The sequence below is a fragment of the Myxine glutinosa genome, chromosome 8 (assembly GCF_964187855.1).
Source record: "Myxine glutinosa chromosome 8, kmMyxGlut1.1, whole genome shotgun sequence".
Lineage (NCBI taxonomy): Eukaryota > Metazoa > Chordata > Myxini > Myxiniformes > Myxinidae > Myxine > Myxine glutinosa.
Genome location: NC_136268.1, coordinates 2,858,727 through 2,883,749, shown reverse-complemented (window position 1 = coordinate 2,883,749; position 25,023 = coordinate 2,858,727). Strand labels below are relative to the sequence as shown.

Here is a 25,023-nt window from a genome sequence, read left to right as displayed (position 1 = left end):
GGGTTGGCCAAATTCATTTTTCATTGATAAGAGCCTACGGCAGCCGCACGAATAACGCAAGCCCACCGTACGCCCTATGTACGGTCGACGTGGAACACATCTACGTCATGGCAACGGCTTGTCGAATTGCTACGGTCAACCTAGAAATGAAAAAAGTTATAACTCTGCGCTATAATTCCACGGAGACCCCTACGGCCTGTAAAAGATAGCCATATGCCCTAGGGCCACCCTGAGGCCACCTCAGAAACTTTGCGGCCGCTGCACGTTTGTCAATTTAGGGGGGGTACGGCCGCCGTATCCTAGCCGTAGAGCAAATCTGACTGAGTAAGCGACTTCTGAATACACCTGTCCTGTATGGGACAGATCTACTCATGCTAAGAAGATGGATGCCGTTCTGAATGCAAGCTGCCGATCTTCCACAGATTGTTTAAAACCAACAAACACCAACAGTATATGTGTATATATATATATATATATATATATATATATATATATATATATATATATATATATATATATATATATATATTGGTGGGTACAGCTCCCCCTGATATAAGAACGGTAGCCAGCAAAAAGATCAAGATCAAGCCATTGGAGAAGAGCAAGGATTTGATATCCGAAGCAATGATGGATTCCATGACTTTGCTGATTAATTGGGCATCCTCCGTCATGCGAAGTCCTTCCTTGGCACACCTGAGCTCCTCACCACATACAAGGCTTTAATCCGCAGCTCAATGGAATACTGCTCTCCTCTCTGGGCTGGTGCTCCTGCCTCACACCTAGCTCGGCTTCACGCTGTTGAAACAAAATCTTTCAGAATCATTGGAATCTCCCGCGATGAAGTTAACTCCGAGGGCCTTTCACTCACTCACTCACCGCAGGCAGGTTGGTGGTCGTTCTGTCTTCTACCGACTCCTCTCTGGCCTACTCCCCACCCCCCCCCCCCCATCCCCAGCCCTGTCTGTGCTTTGTTCCCCCAAATACTTCTACAGGTCGCACAATATCTGTCTGCAACCCTCTTCTGGTGAAACTGCTAAAATCAAGTCTCTGCCCACCTTCACGCAGCTCAATGGAATACTGTTCTCCCTTCTGGGAAGAACACCCATTCCTCTTTTCTCCCATTTCTGGAACAAACTCCCTCTCTCTTCAATCCCAATCCTCCCTCCAGGTCTTTAAAACAGCTGTTCGCCATCATCTCTTATCTTCCCCCATCCAAAACCTTGATCTTTTCTACCCCCGCTAATTTCACTCCAAATCCACTTTTCTGAAATACCGACTTCTTTCCTGGAAGTCCTAGCAGTGTCAATGTGGTTTTTACCTCTAGCATTCCCCCCACCCCCTCCTTCCTACGTCTCCTCCCCCCAAGCCCTCTCCCTCCCACAGATCTCCCGATCTCCCGATGCCCCTGCTCTCAAATGTTGCACTTGTGTGCTTCCCTCCCTCCCCATATCGTCTCCCGCTCCCTTTATTTTCTTTTGTCGGGTTTTTTTTTTTTGTCATTAATGTTAGCTCTTATACGAGCCTTGATCTTGTATACAAAAAAACCAAAAAAAAAACCTCCTCTCTGGCCTAGCTCCCCCAGCTCTGTCTGAGCTCTCTCCCACAAGTATTCCTGCAGGACTGAGTTATACTGCCAAAATCAAGACTGACCTTCACTCTTTCATTCCTCTCTGCTCTCACCTCTGAAACAAGCTCCCAGACTCTCTTCAATCCCACTCCTCCCTTCAGGTCGTCAAAACAGCTGTTCACCACTATTCATCAATGAAAGCTGAGCCTCTGAGGACACCCAATGTGGAATTATCATAATCGGTGTTTATTGAATTATTGTGATGTAATTGTGTGCCTCCTTTGGCGCCTTCAGGTGTGTGTTTTTGTGCTCGGTTAATGTGTCCATGTCCAGGCCACATACTGTTGGGTCTGTTTGTGTTTTCTCCCTTTGTTTCCTGTTCGTTCATTCACCTGCTTGTTGTTTCATTGCTCCAGTGTTAGTGAGTTGCCTTTTTCCACTCGGTCTCCCCCTTGGCATCGATTCCATCGGACCTTGACATTGCACCTGAAGCAGAATAGGCCTTAGCTTTTAATTGGTGAACCACTCCTGAGTTCCCCATCAGTGGCAAACTGCAATATTTCCACCATACCGTGTTGATCAAAACCAAATCTGCAGAATCCAGATCATCCAGTCTTTGCTCCTCAAATTTGGAATGTCTTGTTGAGGGTCATTCCACATTTATTCGTAGCTATGCTCATTTCCTCACCCAATAAGACAGCAGAGGGATGACCAGATGTATCCCAGTCTCACCTGTGTACAATGAACCCAATATGTTCATCTTGATCCCGATCTATAACTTTGCAGCATTTGTGAGTGTTGTGTGCTTGCAGGGGGGGGGTCAGGACGATGGGACATTTCTACGTTGTGCCAAAAGCGATTTTCTTCAGAAATGTATTGTAGAAAAGATTGGCTCAACACACACACAAATAAAAACACAAATAAAATTGCTCCCCTTCGGCCCAAGGAGGGCCTCTTTATCCCCCAGGGCTCCCTGAGAGGGGTGCATCATCATCATCAACATCATACTAAAATACGCCATTTCGTGTCTCTGTCTGTCTGATGAATTTTTGACGCCAATACATTCCATCCTTACTTATCCAATCTCAACCAAACTTGACAGGATGACGAAGGGTTACATAATGAAGGTTGTAGCGCGTTCATTTGCCCCCCTCCCCAAGGGGATTTTCTCCCCCGAGCGGGTTATCCCCGTCATTGCCATCAATGACGTTGCGTGTTGAGGTGTATAGCAATGTTAAATTAGCTTTATAGTGGCGTTTTTCCAAAGAAGAAGATTTATCGTGCCGTATTTCCAAAGACGCTTTTAATAACAAAATTAATGATAATCGCATGTTGTTAATGTTATTACAAAACAATAATATTTATACTAATAATGTCCCACTTCCCCAAGGCGTTTTTCCTGCATTGATAACGTGTATAAATAGCTTATCTTACTATAATTCACCAAATGTCTGTCTGTTTGTCTGTCCGTCCGTTCGAAGGCAAAGGGTTGTCCGAAGCAAAAACGGCTGAACCGATCGCAACGATATTTTGGGTGGGTAATCTTGGGATCCCCGAGAGTAAAATCGGCTATATTGTTTTTCCAATTTCAGCTTTGGCCTCCAGCATTTTCAGGTTTGGACTCCCGCATAATGTTATTTTCCCGGGTGCCGCACAAACGGCTGCATCGATCGGACTCGGTGACCTCAGACAAAGACCTTTTATAAGGACATGGGTTGATTCCCTGCTTGAGAGAATGGCAACACCCTCCCCGCCATCACGGCCGTCTCTCCTACTCACAATCCCACGAGATATGTGGAAAGGACGACCCAAAACCAATTGTCTTCTTTTTGATTCATATATAAACATCATTGAAATTAAATAATGACCTCGGCCAAAGTTCAAACGACGTGGGTTTAATCTCTACATGAGAGAATTCCACATAGCTATTTGGGCGGTGTATACGCTAACAGATCGCTGTCTCCATCGATCTTTCCAAGGCCGTAACACCTATCGGCTCAAAATCCTTTTAACTGTTGATTTGGTAGTTTTTACAATGAAGGAAACGTTAACAATGTTGTTAAAAGTTTATTTTGTGATTGGAGTTATGTTGTTTGGAATGAAAAAAGAGATATCGAGTTCAAGTAAATGACGACATGCCGTGATGGTTTCTACTTTCTGAACGTGAACTTCGCGGATCGCCATATGCAGATTTGGCACGGACCTACGATCGATATTTCTATACGTGAGCGTACCAGTTTGTTTGCGGACGGGTACGTTTTTCATTGAAGTCCTTCACAAACTTGCTGTCCATGTCTAACGTGCGACTGAGGGTGCGACAGGAATGTGGAATTTATTGGTTTCATGCTTTAGCATTTGCCGTATCTGCATTGCCTGTTTGCTTCTGGCCTCCCACCCGTGCGTAGCGTGCGTAGCACAGGTATCTCACTCGTAATTATAATGGCCTTTCCATGGGAGCAACGGCGTCTTCAGGAAGTAAAAATATTATACACCACAAACACTTGGTGTATGGTCGGAGTTTCATTGTGCTCATCGATCATAAACCGTTGTTGATGATCATTAACAAGCCATTGATTGCTGTCCCACCGAGATTGCAACGAAGTCAGACTCCAAGGGTATAACTTTGCAACGGAGTACCGCCCTGGGGGTAGACAATCAGCTTGCCGATGGCCTATCCCGCCTTCCTTGTCCACTCAATACAATGACAATTGACTTTGGCCTGCGTGTTGACTTGGTCCGCTTCTCTTCTGAGAAGTTTTCTCAGCTACAACAGGAAACACTTCGTGATTCTGACCTAAGTCAACTTCGAGACTTCATTGTCAGTGGATGGCCAGACCATCTGAAGGACCTCCCAGAGGCTCTCAGGACATACTGGAGTTTCCGGGATGAGCTGTCAATTGAAAATGGCGTAATTCTTAAAGGAGAGAGAGTCATTATACCTAAGAGTATGAGACATGACATTCTGCAGAAACTCCACTCAGGTCATTTTGGACATGAGAAAACTAAACTGCTGGTGAAGGACACTGTGTACAGGTATAACGTTAACAAGGACATTGATCGGCTAGTGGAATGCTGTCCGACCTGCCAACGACACCGGAAATCTCAGCTGCCTGAACCACGACAGCAACATGACATTCCGCTCAGACCAGCGAGCAAAGTCGGATGTGATTTGTTCTATTTTCATGCAGGTGCCTTGTCATCGCAGATTATTATTCCACATTTCCTTTTGGTCGCAAACTGCCCGAGTCTGCTCCCAGTCGCATGATTATTGCGACCTTGGGACAGATTTTTCTGAGTTCTGAATTCCTGATACGTTTAGGAGTGATAAGGTCCTCATTTCTCCAGCGCAGAATTTCGTTCATTTGCTGGAAAATGGAACTTTGAGCACGTCACTTCATCCCCAACATACCCAAAATCTAATGGATTCATTGAGCACCAAGTGGAGACGGTGAAGTCCATCCTCCGCAAATCAAAAAGTGCGGGAAACGATTTTCATTTGGCACTGCGAGCTTGGCGGTCCACCCGGTGATCTTCAATTTGGCAAGTCCTGCTCAACTGCTAATGGGCAGAAAAATCAAATCGCTGGTACCAACCAGAATCACCAACGTGCAGGACGATGACAACCTCATCCAGGAGGAGCTGGAGAATCTGGGAGTCCTCGAGCCAATCACCAACGTGCAGGACGATGACAACCTCATCCAGGAGGAGCTGGAGAATCTGGGGGGAGTCGAGCCAATCACCAATATGCAGGACGATGACAACTTCATGCATGAGGAGCTGGAGAGGCGCCGCTACTGACAAGCTCTACCACGATAGGCATGCTCGGACACATGAAATGTCGGGCCTACACCCTGGACAGCTGCTCGGACACATGAAATGTCGGGCCTACACCCTGGACAGTTGCTCGGACAGACGAAATGTCGGGCCTATACCCTGGACAGCTGCTCGGACACATGAAATGTCGGGCCTATACCCTGGACAGCTGCTCGGACACACGAAATGTCGGGCCTATACCCTGGACAGCTGCTCGGACACACGAAATGTCGGGCCTATACCCTGGACAGCTGCTCGGACACACGAAATGTCGGGCCTATACCTTGGACAGCTGCTCGGACACATGAAATGTCGGGCCTACACCCTGGACAGCTGCTCGGACACGTGAAATGTCGGGCCTATACCCTGGACAGCTGCTCGGACACATGAAATGTCGGGCCTATACCCTGGACAGCGAGTTCGCGTTCACAACCACAACACCCATTGTTGGGAGCCGGCCACGGTTCTCGGCATGTGTGAAGAGCCACGGTCATATTTGCTCGCATCACCAATTGGTCAAACACTCCGACGCGACCGAATTCACATTCCGGAGTCCACGGCATGTGATGCGGTGCCCCATCAATCTTCGAGCCAAAACAAGAGTTCTGAAGCTACAGTGAGTGGGAGTGATGAACCTGTGAATCATGACTGTGACGTCACTTGTGCGACCAGAGCAGAGATGGTTCATCAATCTCCCCATCGTTCTGCCTGTTTTAGTCACAGGTTGCCTCCGTCACAGAACCTGACACCTGTCCACACGAGGTCCATGCCGTCTTGGTCTTTAAAACACTTTGCTTATCCGATGTTTGCATTTATACACTTTGGTTATCTTGTGTTAACTGCTCTGGGTTACTGGTGTAGTGTTGTAATGATCTAATGAGTTTCACACTCCTCTCCGGCCTTGCGCAAGGTCAAGTTTAATCGAAATGTTGTGTCGTTTCAGAGAAGAAACAAATTCCTATTTTGGGGGGTCAAACCTGGACCCACTTTGACCCCATATTTTTAATGCCATGAACAAACGTTAGTCACAATTCACAATAAAGATCTTAATTGTTTTTTGTATACAGAATCGAGGCTCCTGTAAGAGCGAACACATTGAACATGAAAACATGCAATGAAGGGGGTGGGAGAGAGGGAAGAACACAAGCACAACAACAGAAGAGAACAAGGACGGCGGTAGATCTGTGGAAGGGGGAGGGCTTGGGGTGGGGGGGGGGCACGGTATAAAACAAATGAAGACAACCAGGAATTTCAGGAAAGAAGTGTATAAAAAAAACCACCTTTAGAGGCCATTTTTCCCTGCAAGCAGGGGTTGGCCTTTTTCGGGAACTGTGGTTGTTGTTGTTTTTCGGTCCCCTTTTTTGAAGCAATGTTTTACGGCCAGATGCCCTTCCTGACGCCAACCCTTTTTGCCGCCTTTAACGACAAGCAGGGAATTACCAGTGAACTGGTACTCAATTTGCCGACCTCGGAAGGATGACAGGCTGAGTCAACCCCCCTGGCGTTAATTCAGCGATCGACCGGGATTCGAACCCAGGATCCTAGGTATCCTAAGCCGGCACCCTAGCCGCTAGCACCCAGGATCCTAGGTATCCTAAGCCGGCACCCTAGCCGCTAGCCCAACACCAGGGACTCCAGGAAAGAAGTGTATCTGGGGTGAAATTAGCGGGGGTAGAAAAGATCAAGGTTTTGGATGGGGGAAGATGAGAGATGGTGGTGAACAGCCGTTTTAAAGACCTGGAGGGAGGCGTGGGATTGAAGAAAGTGAGGGAGTTTGTTCCAGATGCGGGAGAAAAGAGGAATAAAGGAGTGAAGGTGAGCAGAGAGTCTTGATTTTGGCAGTTTAACCATAAGAGGGTTGCTGGCAGATCTTGTGCGACCTGTCGGAATATTTGGGGGACAGAGTCCAGAGAGAGCTGGGGGAGGGGGGGGGGGGCAAGGCCGGAGAGGAGTCGGTAGAAGATGGAAAGACCACCAACCTGCCTGCGGTGAGTGAGTGAAAGGCCCTCGGAGATAGCTTCATCGCGGGAGATTCCAATGATTCTGAAAGCTTTGGTTTCTACAGTGTGAAGCCGAGCTCGGTGTGATCATTTTGTGTGATTTGTGTGGTGTGTGATCATTTGTGCTAAATTTGGTCACAATCTCTTCAGCGGTTTCGGAGAAGTTTCAAGTGTTTACGTAATGACGAATGGACGAACTTCCTTCCCGGTTCCCGCTAACAATCACAATCTGGTCAAACACATGGAATTTCTTTCATCCTGACAAATCTCACCGCCTCTCTCAAAACGACCATCTGGCAAACCCTGCAATCCACTTTCTTAACAATTGTCGAGGAAGTTGTCATTAAAAGTCTTGGACCTCATTATCAGCCGTGATCTTTCTTGGGAAAACCACATTCCAAAGCCATCCTCCGACTGGGCATCCTGTGTCGTACAAAGTCCTTCCTTGGCACACCTGAATTTCTATCCCCCTCCAAGGCCTTCATCTGCAGCTTGATGGAGTACCGCTCTCCCCTCTGCCTCACACCTGCTAATGACGTGGAAATCAAGGCCTTCATTCCAGAATATTGGAATCTCCCATGATGCGCCGAGTCCATGGGCCTATCACTTTCCCATTGCGGGCAGGTCGGTGGTCTCTCCATCTTCTACCCTCTCCTTTCTGGTCCTGCACCCTCTGCTCTTTCTGTGCTTCATCCCCCAGGTTTCTACAGGGCATATGTGGTCCACCGTCAACCCCCTTCTGGTGAAGCTTCCTAAATCCAGGATAACTGCTCTCCTCCACTCATGCATTACTCCCGCCAGGGAGTAATGCATTCGATCGTGTCCGTGTGTGTGTGTGTACAAGATATCTGGAAAAGTTCTGAACGGATTTGGATGAAAGTTGGTGGGATGATTGCACTTGGGATAAGGAAGAATTGATTAGATTTTGGTGAAGCTTAGGAAATTATTCCGGATCCAGGAAGATTTTTTGGGAATTTTTTTTTCTGTTTTCCTTTAAAAACCATTTTCTCTGCAATAATTGGACCGATTGAGAGCAAAGTTTTACCATAGGAGGGACTCCGTCTGCAGAATATTTTAATGGTAATTATGACGTCACAGGTCACGTGGTTCGGCCGCCATATTGTTTTGAGTGAAAAACACTAAAATCCAATTTTCTCCAAAACGCCTGAACAGATCGAGGCCAAACCTTGCAGGCAGAATCGCATACCTATGACGAAAAAAAGTCAGCGAGCATGACGTCATGCATCACATGGTTTCAGAGTTATGACGTTTTTAAGCACAAACATTTAAAACCTAGCTCCTCCCTCATTTGTGATCCAATCGAGGGGAAACTTCACAAATCTGTTCAGCATATCAGTCTACTAAAATGTCCTTTTGGAATTTGCGATAGGTCACGTGGTTTGGCACATATCGTTAATTAAACGCAAATCATAAAAAACATTTATATCTCTTGAACCACTTCATTGATCGACGTGAAACTTCATACTGTAGTCGACGTCATGAAGAGTAACAAGTGTGCAAAATTTGAAGATGATTGGATGTACGGTCTGGAAGCTGGAAGTTGTTAATGCGTGAAGAAGAAGAAGTCTTCAACCGTGGACGATTAATTAATTTATCACATGTACGTACAGACATGCAGGCATCGTTTGACACAATGTCCTGGGTTAATTTGAACCTCAAATAAAATTATTATTCCAGATTTGTCAATGGCTGAAGTATATTTACAAACGAATGAAACAGATTTGGCAAAATTCGAACTTTTTTTTTAAAAGATCGCATATTCACCCAGGGTTGAAAGGCTGAAGAAGAAGAAACCTCACATGGCTTCCCAGACCAAATAATAATTCTGGCTCTGCGATTTTCAGGTTTATTTATCTATATATCTACATATCTGGGCAGTGTCTGTTGTCACTGAACTACTCCCTGAAACGTTTGTTTCCGTGGTTGTGAAGTGTTTTTAATAACGTGGTGGTGGTTTTGAATCACGTGGTGGTGAGGTGTTTTTGATTAACATTTTGATCTGAAAATAGTTTTCATATTTGTTGTAAATGTAGCTTAAACTCGTGGTTATGCGTTAGAGCGGTGTATTTTTTTTTAGCAGCGTCGTCTTCAATGTTCATTTTATTTTTTCTAATAGACATATTCTGTCATTTTAAAACCATCAAAGTGTGTATTCGGCTTCCCCGTTTCATAAAATGTATCGTTTGATACGTATAATGCTTTAAAACTGTTTTTGTTTTTTTACCTCAAGAGATATGAACATTTACCTCAGCGAATGTCAATCGCGGTGTCAGTATTTGATGAACTTATAAAGACTTAGGTGAGTTATAAGTGTGACAAGCATGTGCACGGGATTCTTCCCAAAAGAATGAGTGGTCGCATTAGCTTGTACGACTTAAAATGAGCGAGTTTTGTTTTGACGTTTGGGCCAGTTTTACATGTTGTATCCCCAAGGAATGAAACGAACGTTTTCCTGGCTTACAATTTTATTTGAAGTCGCACATGCCTCAAAATACACTCACTTATATAGAATTGAACGCTGAATCCGAAAATGTAAGTGAAATTGCCTTGTTTTTTTTAAACATTATCTTCTATATATATCTGTGCAGTGTGTCTTGTGTTGTCACTGAACTACTCCCTCAAACTTTTGTGAAATCGTACTATTCCAAGTTGACCCACGGCGGGAGTATGCGCTCTAATGAGTGGCATTCTAGTTTGTCCTTTTATTGCCTGTGCCACCAAAGGTGGATGGAGGTTACGTTTTCACACCTGTCTGTGAACAAGATCTCTCAAAAAGTTGTGGACAGATTCGGACGAAATTTGGCAGAGAGGTAATGTTTATGACAAGGACAAAATGATTAGATTTTGGTGAAGATCCGGAATCTATAATTTTATAAATCGATTCTTCACCATTGGGAGATCGGGCCAAAAACGATACATAGCAGGATATCTCAACAAGTTGAGGACGGATTCAGACGAAACCTGGTGGACAGGTTGGGCGTCTGATAAGGACGATTTGATTCGATTTTGGTGAAGATCTGAATATGGATTCGGATATGAGATTTGTTTAAATTTTTCAGTGATTCTTCACCATTGAGAGGTCCAAAATCGATACATAGCAGGATATCTGAAGGAGTTGTAGTGGGGCGGCTTAGCCCAAATATTCAAAAGAATTGTGCATTTTGTGATACAAGCACCAAATTTGGCACACTAGTAGACTATCATATTATGAAAAGATCTGGATATTGGGCCATCTCAGATTCAGAGATTTGATTTTTGCAAGATTTGCAGATTTGCAAGCTGAGATTGCAACGCCAGGGACGGCCGACTCCTTCCTACGAGCTGCCCACGTCACCCGCACAAGAAGAGCTCATCAAATCACTGCAGCGGCACCGCACATCCTGCAACACCGTGAGTATGAACGCCACTGTATGACATATGCCGATGATGCAGAAGACCTGCCTGAGTTCGAAGACTGGTGTCACCAGAGAGGAGAAGACATTCCCAACTTTCAGTACTGGGCAACTGTGCTGGAACTAGAGATGTTGGTACTGGTCTACGTGCGTTCTCTGCGGCAGGCTTCATTCACGATGTACCTTGATGCCCTGACGTAACTGGTCCCATGGTTCCATGCCTTAGACCACACACACTATGCCAGGTGGGTCCCTGTTCACCTGAGGGACACGGTCGCACTCCCAATGAAGCACCCAGATGTAGCCAGAGAATTCAGGGCTGGCAACTTCACTGTACAGAAGACGAAGAAGGTGTTCTCTTCGATCCCAATCGAATCGAAATCTTGCAAAAATCAAATCTCTGAATCTGAGATGGCCCAATATCCAGATCTTTCCATAATATGATAGTCTACTAGTGTGCCAAATTTGGTGCTTTCCTCACAAAATGCACAACAGGTTTGCTATGCTGCTACACTATTGAGGACGGATTCAGACGAAACTTGGTGGAGAGGTTGGGTGTATGACAAGGAAGAATTGGTGAAATTTTGGTGAAGATCTGAATAAGGATTCGGATACGATAATTAGTTATTTTTAAAAGTAATTTTTGTCCATCGAGAGATCGGGTGAAAAGCGATACATAACATGATATTTAAAAAAGTTGTGGACGAGTTATGACTGATAGTCAGGTTCACTATGTTTTTTCGTTCAAAATCATGGTAGATTAGCAAACCTATACATTTTTGGAAACGTTATTACATGGAAAATCTGAAAATCAATGTTTACATTTGCCAATTCCGACCAATTCGATTCGACCAATTCGACCAAATCGACCAATTCCATTCGACAATTCGACCAATCGCTTCGATCGACCAATTCGATCGATTCGATTCGATTCATCAAATTCGATTCGATCGACCATTCGACCAATTCGATTTGCCGATCAATTTGACCGACCTTTGCTTGTGTGGAACGGACTGTGAAAACGATGCGGACTATATTGTCGGATACGACACACAGGACAGTGATGACGAACTCTGAATGGCATATTCTGTAATCGTGTATGTTTGATGCCATTGACCGCCTGTGTATATTTTGTCATTGACCGCCTGTGTAGATGTGAAGTTATACTGACTGCATGTGTATATATGATTTTGCTGGCTGCCTGTGTATGTTTGGTGATATGAATTATTGTGACACATTTTGATGTTATTAAATGCCTGTACAAAATGATAACATGTATTTGATTATGCAACTTATCGCGAATATAAAGACAGTATTTTGCAATTCAAAACCTTTGATTCGTGTCTTACCATTCCCCTTAGCACTAATTTGATACTTTCATTGGATTCCTTGTCCCTGAAAATATAGGTTTAGTATATTTTTTAAAGTTTTTAGGGTAATTAGAGGCAGAAATAGAACAAAATATGTATTTTACAGTGGCCGTTTTGAAAATCCAAAATGGCCGCCATACAGGTATCTCTCCAAATGTAAACATTGATTTTTAGTTTCCTTATGCTATAACCTTTCCAAAAATGTATAGGCTTGCTAATCTACCATAATTTTGAACGAAATATAATTTATTGACATAGTTAACCTGACTATAAACTTGGTGGAGGAGTTGGTAAGGTAACAAGAACAAGCCGATTAGATTTTGATTCAGGTCTGAATCCAGATCCGGCCTATCAGTAGGATACAAAACGTAAACTGTTCACCAGGTGGAGGTATGCTCTCTACCGAGCACCGTGCTAGTTCCACCTGTGAAATCAACGTCCACATTGTCTTCAATTTCATTCTTCTGTCCAGGTATTCCAGACAACTGTTCACCACCCTCTCAAATCGTCCCCAATCCAAAACCATGACCGTTCCTAACCTCTTTACCTCCCCCCATCCTCCCACCCCAATCCCCTTCTGCCCGCTGCACTCCTTGCAAATTTCCAGTTTTCCCTCCTGAGAGTTTCCTTCTGTATCCATCTTCTCCACACCATGCATCCTCTCCTCCTCCCCATTCCTCCGCACACCCATTATTTGTTCAAGTCTTCCTCTCTCTGGGTCTTCAAATCTGTTGGTGTTCACCACCTTCTCTTTGCTGTTCCTCATCATGTTGTGACCTGATCCATTCGGCGTACCACCATATCCACCAGCTCTTCCACGAGCCTCGAGTATGTATACAATTTTTGACCCATTGCTGAGAAGGCAATGGCAAAAAATCCGGCCTAACCCGTGCCTGCTGCGAATCTTCTTCTTCAACACCATTACTTTGTAAAGAGTATGGTACATCTCATCTACATCAGTCAATCATGGAACTTGATGGTGCAGGGAGCAGGAGAGACAACCATCATGAACACGTGACCTCAAAAATTTTAACGTTTTTATTGTGCCATTTCAATTTCAAGATGACTACATTTTCACTGCACAAATATTCAAGTTGAGGGAGTATTGATATGAGAAAAAGCAAATTTGCAATACCAACCAAATAACTTAAGTCTTAACCGTCATTAATGTTGAAATTTGTCAAATCATGTGGAAACGTTGGTCATTTTCATATCGATTATAAAACCGTCAATTCTGAATTCAACCGAGAAACAAAGGCCATGACAAGTCCTAGCAGCACCTCGCTTGTTGTATTTACAAATTTACATTTATGCAAAATTACATACACAGGAGTCGACACGGCAGGTGATCGCAAACGAATGAAATGGGTTGAGATTGCACGTCCACACCTGAGCGGGGTTGCTCGCACAAGGCCCGGCGAGGGAGACCGATTCGCAGAGCCAGAGCTGCACTCGGGGGGGGGGTATCACAATCATCAATGTTACACAAAAAGGGGAACGAAAACAGCAGCCCATAAATTCCGATGTGCAATGTGTTTTGTTTTGTATATACACAAGGCCCTGGTGTTGGGCTAGCGGCTAGGGTGCCAGCTTAGGATCCCAGGATCCTGGGTTCGAATCCCGGTCGATCGCTGAATTAACGCCAAGGGGGTTGACTCAGCCTGTCATCCTTCCGAGGTCGGCTAATTGAGTACCAGTTCACTGGTAATTCCCTGCTTGTCGTAAAAGGTGACAAAAAGGGTTGGCGGCAGGAAGGGCATCCGGCCATAAAACATTGCTTCAAAAAGGGGACCAAAAAACAACAACAACCACGGTCCCCGAAAAAGGCCAACCCCCGCTTTGCGGAGAAAAATGGCCTCTAAATGTGGTTATTATTTATATATATATACACAAATGGAACGTGGCATGTGGAAGAATGAATGAATGAATATAAAAACACCCTTAAAACAGTCGCGGACACTTGGTATTGAAGCAAGGTCAGAAAGAGCAGCAGGCTTCATCACAAAGGCCAAGGACAGAACAGGCCTAAACAGACAGTGCGGATTTAATCAACCCTTTGCCTAATAATTCATATAGCCCAAAAATCTTACCATTTGCGGAGATCCATTTTTAAAAAGTTTAAGGCGGTAAAACCAGCATGGTTCTGCTTCGGGTGAAAAAAAAAACCCACAAGAACCCAAAAAAAACAAATTACAAACACCGGATATAAACCATCGTGGCAGCGCAAGCGTCAACCGTTTCGCAAGGCTAAGATACACCCACCAAAAGTAACCCGACTCCAGGACTACGGAACAAGTGCGAGTCAACTGGATGCGTGGAGACCACCTGAACCGAGTGTTTTTGGGGAAACGAGCACGGGTCAAGGTCGCGCGTCAGTTAAGATCCTGGCTCTGGGAACTTCGATGTTGCGAGAAAGTCGTGCCAGGAGGTCTTTGGCGACACGGAGAGAGCCGATCGGGTCGCAGGAACACGCCGTGGCCTGAGCTGCAGTGGAAGTAGCGTTTTCCCTGTACAGAACCATTGTTCTTGCCTGCGTCAGCACCGACCACACGGACCAATCAAAAGAAGTCATTGAACAAACAAAACAAAGCAAACAAATCAAGAGACATTTCCTAAGGTTCCACCCACCCCAGGACACGTACCTGCTGGTAAATCGAGCTCCACGCCGACCCAAATTCCGGAAGAAAATGCGGTGGTCCCAACAAATGCCACAACACCAGTCTTCCCCTCACTACGATCCACCATCACTTTGGTTCCAACTGTCAGCCAGTTGGGCAGCAACTCCCCTCTGCTGTCTCGCCTCGTTGAAACTTTGACCTCCGTTTCAGGTGGGTCAGAAGCCGTCGCCAAAGAAGCTGCAACTCTCGGTTGGTGCTCACTTTGAGTTTCTGTGTCCTGCTTGCTGTCGATAACGTTCTCCTCGTGTGAGCTTTTCACATCATCTTGATGTGACGCCACATCGACCTCTGCAATCAACGACTCCTTGCATGTTTCACTTTGTGAGGGGGTCGGCACTTCCGCATTAGCCAACAGCTTAAGGTGAGGGTCCATGGGTATCACTCCGTGGCCTAAATCTGCGTGATCCTGAATCTCCTTATCACACAGACGTGTCGGATGCGCGACTTGCTCGACCCTCGTGTCCGACAGCTGGGTTGCGAAGCTACTTTTCCAGCCATTGTCGTCACCAGAAATAGTGTCATTGTCAGTGTCACTTTGACGACCATTAATATCCTCAACATTAGGTTTTCCCATCTCATTTGTCAGTACCTCGTGCTCTCGAGCATCAAACACACCCTGGCTGGGTAGCACAGGTGGCCCGGGCGATGTTTCCCAAGAGGTAGACTGTGCCCTGCACGGCTCCGGCACAATGTGATTATCTCGAATTGTAGGCCGAGCCAGAATTCGGCCAGGGGGTTCTGGTGAGGCCGATCGGATATCACAACTGTCCTGCAGGTAGCACGCACACACAAATGCACAAAGAGAAAGGCTGTCACAAGCTACAGAACCTGCCATTAATGGAATGCTGTATTTTTTACATGGAAAAGAATCAATTGTGAAAATATTTGTGCACTGGAAGACTTTTCCCACTTTTCCTTTTTTTGTACACTTCACCATACACAAGAAGATTTCTTCACTTGTACCACCCTCTTCCACCGTTTATGGTTCTTCCTCATGCCAACAAGACGATCTAACGCAGCAGGCTGCAAGCTCTCTATCTGCACGTGTGCAGAAGCGTAAGTTCAGCATCGGTGAGGTCAACGATCACCGATGAAGGAGTGAGAAGCCAAGCTTATACACCACCCCCAGAGGGAAGAGGGCACCACGAGCGAAGACGGCCAAGCGGCCGGAGATGTAGGAGGAGATGGTGGGCCACTGCCAACCGACCCGGAATTGGGGAATGCCTGGCGAGCTCCACCTGGGCTTACAGATTTATGGCATGTTGTAACCTGTCCGTCAGAAGATGCATTCACTTCGCCCAACACCTGACAATGAACTCTGAGTGATCTTCGTAGAAGATACTGACGATAAAGAGTTCCTTGGCTTTTGATTTAAAAGCAAACCTCAACAGCACTTTTGAGAGCTGCACAATTTCAAGAAAGAATGTATGAAAAATAAATAAACAACAACAAACACGCTTTTTAATGTCTTCTTCTTCCTCTTCGCTCTCCTGACACTTACATTACCAGTGCAGCATCAGGCCTATAGAGTTCCTGGATGGACACCTTTGATTGGCACTGCAGGGTTCCTTCTACCTCTTATGTTTCAACGCAATAAAATATGGAAATAAAGTATTAATTAATAGTTAAGTAAATTATTTGGGGGGAGGGGAAGTGTGGTGACAAAACACCATGCATGAGGGGTCGAGTTACCTGGCTAGTCGTGAAGGGCTTCCCCTGCTCCAGCAAGTGTTGGCGAAGTGGCGCCAGAGACTTCATGGGCTTCGGAAGAACTGAACTTGTTCGGGTACTCAAACTCAAATCCCGATCACTGGGTGATCGTTTTGGAAGCGCATCTGTGGTAACAAGAAGTGATTTCTCACAAGCTGGATTATAAATCACCTGGAGGTCAAAGGCCACACACACCAGGTATACAACACATGGACCATCGAGGCACTTGTGCACAATTTGAATAACTGGCTTCATATACACAAAGAATTAAGTTAAGCACCCCCCCCCGTTTTTTTACAACCTCGCACATTACAAGTTTGTTGTCGTCAAAACAGTGTAATATACCCATGATATTGCTATATTTTCTGGAGAAGTGATATTATGGTCACATAAAAACATAACAATCATGCCGTTTTCAATATTTTATTCTGAATAATTTAAGGTGAAATTTTTTGGGAATTTTAGGCATATTTTCACCTCAATTTAAGTATGGAGCTATAGGTCCATCACGGACAGTGTGGATGACGTTTATGTTTTCTAACGTACAGTCATTGTTCTGAGAAGACCTCTAGCGATCTTTGCGTCAATAACGTGTGTAGGACCCACGTGATCGGATCACTGACTCAACCCTACGTCTCATAGACCCTGTAAGCTGTCGTATGCGTTGCTGTGGCAGGCTGTTCCATTCCCGATGTAATGCACGTTCCAATTTCATCAATGGATAATTGCTAATGTCATACCAATCATTATTTGATCTCACATACCTTAGAATATATGCCAATGTATACATATACACAAAGAATATATATTAGGGGGTGCTTAACTTAATTCTTTGTGTATATATTGGTTGATACCCCATACTCCCATCGACTTTGACCCCTGTAAAATAAAAATGAATCTGAAAAAAGGACCAATGTCTACCTCCTTTAGCCAGTTAAGGGCTCTTGCAAAGTTGTGCCAAGTCTTCTCTTGATTGGTGTAAATGGATATGATTGGTAAATTTGTAGGCCACAAATTTTAATTTTGCATCTGATTTTGCCAATTCCCGTCTGGATTGGTTCAAATAGAGTTATTGCAGGTCAAACTAGAATGACACTCAGTCGAGCGTGTACCTCCGCCAGGCTGAACAGTTTACGATTTGTATCGACTGATGGGCCGGATCTGGACCCGGACCTGAACCAAAATCGAATCTGCTTGTTCTCGTCACCTGACCAACTCATCCACCTCTTTTTGCAGTAATCCGTCCACAATATTTGAAATATCATACGACATATCGTTTTTGGTCCTGTCTTTCAATTGTGAAAAATCACTTTGAAATTATAGCATCCGGATCTGTATTTTCACCAAAATCGAATCATTTTGTCCTCGTCACACACGTAACCTGACCACCAAGTTTCGTCCGAATCTGTACATAACTTCGAGATATCCTGCTCACAGACAGACAGACAGACAGACAAACACATAGGAATGAAAAGAACCTCTGTCCACCTCAGGTGGCGGAGGTAATTAAAGGTCGAGAAATGGAAGGAGAGAGTGGAAGAGACTTCTAACTCGAGTTATGGTCTGCAAAATGATTTTCAAAGGACACGACCTTTGACCTGTTGAACCCAAAATTGAGGCAGTTTTCTTTGTATTGGTGTTAATACTTTTGCCTCGTTTGATTCAAATCCCTTCAATGGTTCACAAGTTATTGGGGGAACAGAAAACCGAAAACAGACGGACAACCCAAAAACAATGCCTCTGACCTTCGGCTGTGGTATAAAAACTTTAAACCCCCAAAAACGTCGACAATATACAAAGGCCCAGGGCTCCATAGTGGACAAGCAAGCTCACCTTGTCTCGAGGCTAAAGGTTGCTTGGGTGATGAGGCGAGTGGTGACAGCTCATGAAAGCTCAATCGGCACATCTGTGGCAAGTCGAGGTTGCTTCCAAATCCCTTTAATGAGTGCAAGATGGGGGTGTGGGGGGGGGGGGGGGGAGGGGGGTTATAACCAAACAAAAGTATCATTAGAAGTCACCAGTCAGTTAGCACATAAAAAACATAAACGGACACATAAAACAATAAAGGGAGGGGGAGACAAGATGAGGAGAGAGAGGGAAGCACACAAGTACAACAGAAGAGAACAGGGATATCGGGAGATCTGTGGGAGGGAGAGGGCTGGGGGGGGGGGGGTGGGGGGCCATCATAGTGCACAGAACTAGCAATTGCCAGATGGTCAACATCAGCACCAACATAACTGAACTCCACTGTCATTGTGAAACCTCATTTTTGTCACCAAACAAAAGTAACCATTAACTTTTGGTTCAAGATGCTACGTGACCATGAGGAGTGCAGATCACACCATGGGACGCACCTTGGGCTCTTGCTCTTCATAACCGCTGCTGAGATCGAGACGGCTGCTGGAAAGCTGCAACGGCAGTGACGACATCTCTGAACTTTGACCTCATGTTACTGAGGGGTAGAATAGTTTGTGATGAAGGATGTTACTCACATGAAGCACATTGGGTGAGCTGCAGCTCTTCCTCACCAGTTTACCCTTGTTCACCAGGCCCTCACGCACAGCCACGCGCTGCACAAAGAGAAATACAATATCAAGCAGGTATACAATTATTGTACAATATATTCACCTTTGCAATCTCCATCACAGACTCGAATAGAAAGCATTTGGAAATGCAAAGCCCATCCTCGTCCATTTTGTATTCGGACATCTTCTTATTCCATCTGCTAAACATGACAAAAACAGCTAAAAATGCAAAAAGATTAACGATTTTAGGCGACCTTGACCTTTTGACCACAAAGGTAACAAACAGGCATCAGTGACCTGATATGCAAATCCTGCTCAAACTTCAAGTCAATCAGATGGAAATTGACGATTTTGTGACCTTGACCTTTGACCTTCTGGACAGAACACAGGTTACACTCGATGAATTGGGTTACTAACATATTGATACAACTGACATTGCAACATATTTTATGCAACCTTGAGCTTTGATCTTCTAATCTAAAAAAAACAAAAAACAATCAGCTTCGAGCTTTTCATTGCTGAACCAATTCAGTGACCCAATAAACAAATTCTTAAAAGTTCAGGTCAAAACAACAACAACAACATGCATTTTAAAATGCAATTTATTTCACAAACAAATCAACCAGACAAACAAAATATATAACAAGTAAAGATACATTCAAAGTACACCGCCCCCATGCCAAATTATTAAATATCCTACAGCGCGGCATTGCCGGGGCGCCTCCGGCGCCCGGCAATACCGCAGTGCAGCTCATAGAGGATGCATTGGGAGGGAGAGGTGTACACTAATTGATTGATTAATTGTATAATTAAAATCAATAAAAGATTATCACAAAATATTTTCTTAATCAATTGGCTAATCGCATAACTAAACCACTAGTGCTTCATCCGAAGATGTGTCTTTTAGAAATTTAATCAAATGTCATTAATAAAAAATTAATTGATTAATCAATAAGTAATTCATCGATTAATCAATAAATAATGAATCGATTAAATTATTAATCAATAAATCAAAAATATCCTTGATAGCCACATCACTTGGTCACTGTCATGTCCAAATATTAGCTTCCCAGCTCAAAAGGTGCCTGAGATATTGGCCAAATGAGAAAGAAAATAAATAAATGAGTAATAATGAAAATAAATAAATAATCATTAAAAAATTAAATTATCAATCAATTCGGTCACAGAACACATAAACCACCACCATTTCATCAGAATCTATAAATGGGGGAAAAAGTTTTTTTAGTAATTAATTGAATAATTAAATAATTAATCGATTCATTGATTAATTTATTAATCAATAAATCAAAAATATCCTTGATAGCCACATCACTTGGTCACTCATGTCCAAATATTAGCTTCTGAGCTCAAAAGGTGCCTGAGATATTGGCCAAATGAGAAAGAGATAAATAAATGATTAATAATGAAAAGAAATAAATAATAATCATAAAAAAATTAATTACTCAATTCGGTCAAAGAACACATAAACCACCACCATTTCATCAGAATCTGTAACTTAAAAAAAAATAAAAAATTTGTCATTAATCAAATAATTAAATAATTAATCGATTCATTGATTAATTGATTAATTAATAAATAAAAAATAGCCTTTGCAGCCAAATCACCTGGTCATTGGCATGTCCAAATATCAGCTTCCTAACTCAAAAGGTGCCTGAGTTAATGGTCAGAAGAGAAAGGAAATTTGATTAATTAAATAAGTACTTAATTAATCGCTAATAATTAAATAACTCCTCAATTAATTGATTAATCAAAAAACAAAAAATACGCTTTTTGAAAAAGGACTTGCTCAGTATTGTGCCGAAATTTCAGCTTCCTAGCTCAAAGGATGGCTGGGATATCGCCCGGACAAACAACAAACAAACAAGAAAGAAAGAAAGCAAGAAAGAAAGAAAGCAAGAAAACAAACAACCAGAGTGAAAACTGAGTACTCTCTTTCAGTGTGCGTCACTGCCGAGCCCCCTTCGGTGCCCAGCAATGACGATTTGCAATGCCTGGAGATGGCATAGGAAAAGAGCGGTGTACAAAAAGAGGGAGCGGAAGACAAGATGGGGAGAGAAGGGGAAGCACACAAACACAACATTTGAGAGCAGGGAGAAGTGTGGGAGGGAGAGGGCTTGGGGGGAGGAGGCGTGGGAAGGGGGGGGGGGGGGGAGAGAGGTATAAAACACAAGGGGACCAAAATTAGCGGGGGTAGAAAAGATCAAGGTTTTGGATGGGGGAAGATAAGAGATGGTGGTGAACAGCTGTTTTAAAGACCTGGAGGGTGGAGTGGGATTGAAGAGTGAGGGAGTTTGTTCCAGAGGCGGGAGAAAAGAGGAATGAAGGAGTGAAGGTGAGCAGAGAGTCTTGATTTTGGCAGTTGAACCATAAGAGGGTTGCAGGCAGATCTTGTGCGACCTGTAAGAATATTTGCGGGACAGAGCCCAGAGAGAGCTGGGGGGGGCAAGGCCAGAGAGGAGTCGGTAGAAGACGGAAAGACCACCAACCTGCCTGCGGTGAGTGAGTGAAAGGCCCGCGGAGTTAGCTTCATCGCAGGAGATTCAATTGGATGAAAATTGATTACTTTATGGGACGTTGACCTTTCACATTTTGACCAAATTATTAATTTGTTTTCTCTGTATTGTCATAAAGTTTCATTGAAAAATTCTGGCAAAAGCTCAAATGGTAAAAAAAAAGTTATGGACCGGACACACGCACGTACACTCACTCACAAGGATACACAATTGCAAAACCTCATCTCCCAACGTAATAAATACTCCCCCCCCCCCTCCCCGGCACCCCCCGACAGCATAACTAACGTTTCGGGTTTAACAGCACGAGAAAATAAATCTTTGCCCATGGAAGAGCAGGACAACAAAGAATAAAAAGTTATTCTGACAGCAGGGAGGTGGGGAACAGGTTGGCAGGACAGTTAGTTGTAGAAGAATGAATGGGAAACATTTAAAGATCTACCGGGCTAGCTTTAACCTCTCTTTCGTACAAACAAACATCAAACACTTTTCATCATACACTTTTCTTACTCATTTTCACTCATCACCTTTCTTTTTTATGTGCGGCCTGGCCTCCATGATTTTTTTTTTTCTTTGTATACTGAATCGAGGCTCGTGAAAGAGCTAACATTTATTTCACAAACAAATCAACCAGACAAACAAAATATATAAAAAGAGGGAGCGGAAGACAAGATGGGGAGAGAAGGGGAAGCACACAAACACAACATTTGAGAGCAGGGAGAAGTGTGGGAGGGAGAGGGCTTGGGGGGAGGAGGCGTGGGAAGGGGAGGGGGGGGGGAGAGGTATAAAACACAAGGGGACCGAAATTAGCGGGGGTAAAAAAGATCAAGGTTTTGGATGGGGGAAGATAAGAGATGGTGGTGAACAGCTGTTTTAAAGACCTGGAGGGTGGAGTGGGATTGAAGAGAGTGAGGGGGTTTATTCCAGAGGCGGGAGAAAAGAGGAATGAAGGAGTGAAGGTGAGCAGAAAGTCTTGATTTTGGCAGTTGAACCATAAGAGGGTTGCAGGCAGATCTTGTGCGACCTGTAAGAATATTTGGGGGACAGAGCCCAGAGAGAGCTGGGGGGGCAAGGCCAGAGAGGAGTCGGTAGAAGACGGAAAGATCACCAACCTGCCTGCGGTGAGTGAGTGAAAGGCCCTTGGAGTTAGCTTCATCGCGGGAGATTCCAATGATTCTGAACGCTTTGGTTTCAACAGCGTGAAGACGAGCTAGGTGTGAGGCAGGAGCACCAGACCAGAGGGGAGAGCAGTATTCCATAGAGCTGCGGATGAAAGCCTCGTCAGTGGTGAGGAGCTCAGGTGTACCAAGGAAGGACTTCGCACGACGGAGGATGCCCAGTTGGCGACTGGCTTTGGAGGCCAGATTTGAAATGTGGTTTTCCCAGGAAAGATCATGGCAGATAGTGAGACCCAAAAGATTGAGTGAGAGAACTTCTTGGAGAGGATTATACAGAAAGTGGATGGGAGGGTTGTCCAGTCGGTCTTTTCGGAGAGACATCGTAAGAGTGTGAGATTTGTCAGGATTGAAAGACATGTTCCATTTGTTTGCCCAGTCTGTGATTTTGTCCAGGTCTGCAGAGAGTGAGGAGGCTGCAGACTGCCGATCTGAGGGATGAGGAATGGAGCGGCAGATAGTGGAGTCATCAGCAAAGAGATAAAGAGGAATTTCCAGAGAGTCGGAGAGATCATTGATGAAGACCAGAAATAGCACAGGGCCCAGAACACTACCTTGGGGAACTCCAGCCAGAACAGGAAGGGGAGATGAGAGAAATCCATTCAGGGCCACACGTTGCCGACGACCAGAGAGGAAGTCCGCAAGCCATGAGTGGAGATTTCCATGAATACCATAGGAGGAGAGTTTGGTGAGCAGAGCTGGGTGCCAGACCGTATAGAAGGCACGTGATATGTCAAGTGAGACAGCTCTGATTTCCTGTTTGGCATTGAGGACCTCCATCCATTGTTGAGACAGCAGAAGCAACATGTCCAGAGTAGAATGACCTGGTCTGAATCCAAATTGATGATCAGAGATCAAGCCATTGGAGAAGAGGAAGGATTTGATATCCGAAGCAATGAATTGGATTCCATGACTTTGCTGATAATTGGAAGCAGGCTGTAGTTGCAAGGATCTGTTTTTGCACCTTTTTTGTGTAAAGCGGTAATGTTTGCTGATTTCCAAGATGCTGGCAGATGACCTTGAGCAAAAGAGAGGGTGAAAAGAACAGAGAGAGGGTGAGATAGAGCGGCAGAGCAGGATTTTAGGACCCGTGGGCTGATGCCATCTGGTCCAGTTGCAGAATCAGAGTCGAGGTTTGATAAAAACTTCTCCACCTTGTCAAGAGAGAAGGACACAGAGTCCAGGAGCAGTTGGGTTCGACTGGGAAAGGTGGGAACAGAGAGAGATGGGTTTGGGACACAAGATTTTGAGGCAAACACAGAGTTGAGGCATTCGGCTTTGTCACGTGCGGTGTCAACTGTGTAGCCATTTGAGGTAAGGGAGGGGATGGAGGGGGAACAAACACCAGAAACGGATTTGACCAGACGCCACCAGGATTTGGAGGAAGGAGACAGGTTTGAGAGTTCAATCTTGAGTGTGGAGAGATAGTGCTTCCTGGCACTCCTGAGGGTAGACACACACTTGTTTCGAGCTTGGTGGAAGGAACTGAGATTGCCTTCAGTTGGATTTGCCTTCCAAGAGGCAAAGGCAAGTTGTTTCAGGGCAACTGCCTCACCACAAGATTCAGTGTACCATGGACGGGAGGAAAGGTAAGACAACTGAAGATGAGATGGGATAAATCTGTGCATGAGAGAGAGCAGTTTGCTTTGGAAGAATTCCCAGGAAGAATTGATGTCAGAGGCAGTAGAGATGGGAGACCAGTCCAGATGATTGATGGCTGCTTGCAGACCGTGCCAGTCAGCCTGAGTGAAATGCCAGACTCGTCGGCGCTGAGGAGGCTCTCTGAGAATGGCCAGAGAGATATCCACTTTAACACGCACATGATCAGAAGAAACCATTGGAGCAGAAGAAGAGCAGCAGACATTTGCAGGGAAGTTAGTCATAACCAAGTCCAGAAGAGAAGATACTCCATTGACTGAGATCCGGGTCGGGAAATTGACAGATTGTGTCAGTCCCAATGAGTCGCAGAAGTCCTTTGCTGAGGTGCCATGGCTGGTGAGAGATGAACCCACACCCAGCCAGCTGGCATGAGGACAGTTGAAGTCGCCACATATGAGGAAGAGAGAGTTTGGATGAGTTGATAGAAGTTGGTCCATGTTGTCCGACAGCGAAATGTAAATTGAGTCATCACTGTTTGGAGGACGGTACAGAACACATATGAACAAAAGGTGGGAGCGGAGAGGAAGCCATAGCCAGAGGTACTCCTGGGGGTGGGGTGGAGAAAGGGCAGTGCAGGGAGAG

General features: G+C 44.7%; 2 protein-coding genes across 2 annotated transcripts in view; both read right to left on the bottom strand.

Moving 5' to 3' along the window:
- LOC144893208 (uncharacterized) overlaps positions 1-25,023 on the bottom strand; it is a 301,836-nt gene that overhangs the window by 117,591 nt on the left and 159,222 nt on the right. The window lies entirely within an intron of this gene.
- Positions 13,184-25,023, bottom strand: part of LOC137412855 (kinesin-like protein KIF13A) — a 232,334-nt gene continuing 220,494 nt past the window's right edge. Inside the window, 6 exon segments of the mRNA XM_078782869.1 lie at positions 13,184-14,693; positions 14,806-15,610; positions 16,534-16,676; positions 18,385-18,487; positions 18,906-18,959; positions 19,044-19,121. Coding sequence (XP_078638995.1) covers positions 14,536-14,693; positions 14,806-15,610; positions 16,534-16,676; positions 18,385-18,487; positions 18,906-18,959; positions 19,044-19,121 — 1,341 coding nt within the window. The 3' untranslated portion in view covers positions 13,184-14,535.